The sequence below is a fragment of the Panulirus ornatus genome, chromosome 61, assembly GCF_036320965.1.
Source record: "Panulirus ornatus isolate Po-2019 chromosome 61, ASM3632096v1, whole genome shotgun sequence".
Taxonomy (NCBI): Eukaryota; Metazoa; Arthropoda; class Malacostraca; order Decapoda; family Palinuridae; genus Panulirus; species Panulirus ornatus.
In genome coordinates this window covers 6,664,919-6,667,418 of record NC_092284.1, presented here as the reverse complement: position 1 = coordinate 6,667,418, position 2,500 = coordinate 6,664,919, and the positions used below count along the sequence as shown (strand labels likewise).

General features: G+C 46.0%; 1 protein-coding gene across 2 annotated transcripts in view; it reads right to left on the bottom strand.

The window, feature by feature from the left end:
• Nucleotides 1–370: 370 nt before the first annotated feature.
• Burs (Cuticle-tanning hormone bursicon) overlaps nt 371–2,500 on the bottom strand; it is a 9,386-nt gene continuing 7,256 nt past the window's right edge. The window contains exons 3-4 of one of the 2 annotated variants that reach the window (XR_011717137.1): nt 1,121–1,722; nt 371–1,064 (exon numbers count right to left, since the gene is read on the bottom strand). Coding sequence is in view for 1 of the 2 variants with exons in the window: in XM_071696905.1 (XP_071553006.1) it covers nt 1,591–1,722 (132 nt within the window). In the remaining variant the exon portion in view is untranslated. Of the gene's footprint in view, nt 1,723–2,500 lie in introns of both variants that reach the window. The other variant, XM_071696905.1, reaches the window with a different exon arrangement.

Genomic DNA, 2,500 nt, shown 5'->3' with positions numbered 1-2,500 from the left:
TTGGGAGTAGGTAATGTTTATATATGTGCTGTATATACATTGATTTGTTTATGTGCTGTATATACATTGATCTGTTTATCTATGTGCTGTATATACATTGATCTGTTTTCTATTCATACATCTTTATGTATATATATATGTGTGTTTGTATCTTCACTATTGTCATGTAATACTAGAAGCCATTTTATGTAGCTGTAGTAGCTTCATAGCTGCACTCCATGCAGTAGCAGGGAAGTGTTGGACTCCTCCTCCGTATTAACGAGGGACAGAACCAATTAGAGTTACAGGAGGTCACATCTGAATGAATCCAGACACATCAGGTCACGAGAGAGAGAGAGAGAGAGAGAGAGAGAGAGAGAGAGAAAGAGAGACGAAGGTCAAGATGGGTTTTTTTTTGGCAAAGGTCAAAGGAAAATGTGAATCGTGGATTTGTGCTTTATATTTATGTTATTACCGATCCTAGGTCTTCCAACACAAGTACATCAGCAAGAAGATGTTTTAATACAGAAGAGGATGAAAAATGAATAACCCTAAACTACAAATGGATTGTGAGAAACTGTATAAGTGATCATTTACAAAAAAAAAAAGGTGGCATGGTTCCCTTTTTTATTTATTTTGGTATAAGATTGACTTTAATGCCAACAGCATCTCTTCTATGCTCTGTCCAGGGTTTCCAGTGATGTCAGAAAACATTGGAGGGAGTTAGTGATGTCAGAAAACATTAGGGGACTCAGTGGTGTCAGAAAACATTAGGGGACTCAGTGGTGTCAGAAAATATTGGAGTTAGTGATGTCAGAAAACATTAGGGGACTCAGTGACGTCAGAAAACATTGGGGACCTAGTGGTGTCAGAAAACATTAGGGGACTCAGTGATGTCAGAAAACATTAGGGGACTCAGTGGTGTCAGAAAACATTAGGGGACCTAGTGATGTAAGAAAACATCAGGGGACTTAGTGATGTCAGAAAACATTAGGGGACCTAGTGATGTCAGAAAACATTAGGGGACCTAGTGATGTAAGAAAACATTAGGGGGGACTCAGTGATGTCAGAAAACATTAGGGGACCTAGTGATGTCAGAAAACATTAGGGGACTTCGTGACGTCAGAAAACATTAGGGGACTTCGTGACGTCATAAAACGGGACGAATGTTTTGTGGGGAAAACTTCAGTGACGTCAATCATACTGGTGGCAGGCAGGGCTGTGTGTGTGTTGTCACTGTGGCTGTGCTGTTGACACGCTGTTTCTGCTGTGGTCCAACTGCTTTGCTGTTCTGTGTGTCTGCTGTGTATATCACTTTCTTCTTCTCTCACAGCTTCTCACAACAGCTGTTCCAGAACTGGGGATGTCAGGTGCCCGCTATGTCCAGCTGGTCGTAAACAATCTTGCGACATCTTCACTATAGTGAAGATGAGGGAGAGAGTCAAGCATAGAGAGAGAGGGAGTGGGTAGACGATGTGAGATCTGGAAAGGAAAACATGGGACAGTGAGAGAGGCATTAAAAAAAAGGGGGGGGGGGTCAGTTTCCTCTAATGGTGTGTCGTTAGGTAGGTAAATAGAGTGAAGGGTGCGGGTGAAGGGGAAATGGGGTGTCTATTTAAGGAAGGGTACGTTGCCCATGGGAGAATACTGGATGAAATTGGCGATTTCTTGAGCAAGGACGGTGCTTTCTTCAACATCTGTGCACGGTCGACACATGCAGTCATTGGGTGCTCGTGTCAAGATCTGTGAAGAACAAGATGTGTTAAGAGACAATCTAGCTGTAGGGTTGGCTGGGGGTCATACTGGGTCAGTGTAGGGTAAGCTGGGGTCATACTGGGTCAACATGAACAAGATATGTTAGACAATCTAACAGTAGGGTTGGCTGGGGGTCATACTGGGTCAGTGTAGGGTTGGCTGGGGTCATACTGGGTCAGTGTGGGTAGGGTTGGCTGGGGTCATACTGGATCAGTGTGGGTAGGGTTGGCTTGGGTCATACTGGGTCAGTATTGGTAGGGTTGGCTGGGGTCATACTGGGTCAGTGTGGGTAGGGTTGGCTGGGGTCATACTGGGTCAGTGTGGGTAGGGTTGGCTGGGGTCATACTGGGTCAGTATTGGTAGGGTTGGCTGGGGTCATACTGGGTCAGTATTGGTAGGGTTGGCTGGGGTCATACTGGGTCAGTATTGGTAGGGTTGGCTGGGGTCATACTGGGTCAGTATTGGTAGGATTAGCTGGGGTCATACTGGGTCAGTGTGGGTAGGGTTGGCTGAGGTCATACTGTGTCAGTATTGGTAGGGTTGGCTGGGGTCATACTGGGTCAGTGTTGGTAGGGTTGGCTGGGGTCATACTGGTTCAGTATTGGTAGGGTTGGCTGGGGTCATACTGGGTCAGTGTGGGTAGGGTTGGCTGGGGTCATATTGGGTCAGTGTGGGTAGGGTTAGCTGGGGTCATATTGGGTCAGTGTTGGTAGGGTTGGCTGGGGTCATACTGGGTCAGTGTTGGTAGGGTTAGCTGGGGTCATAC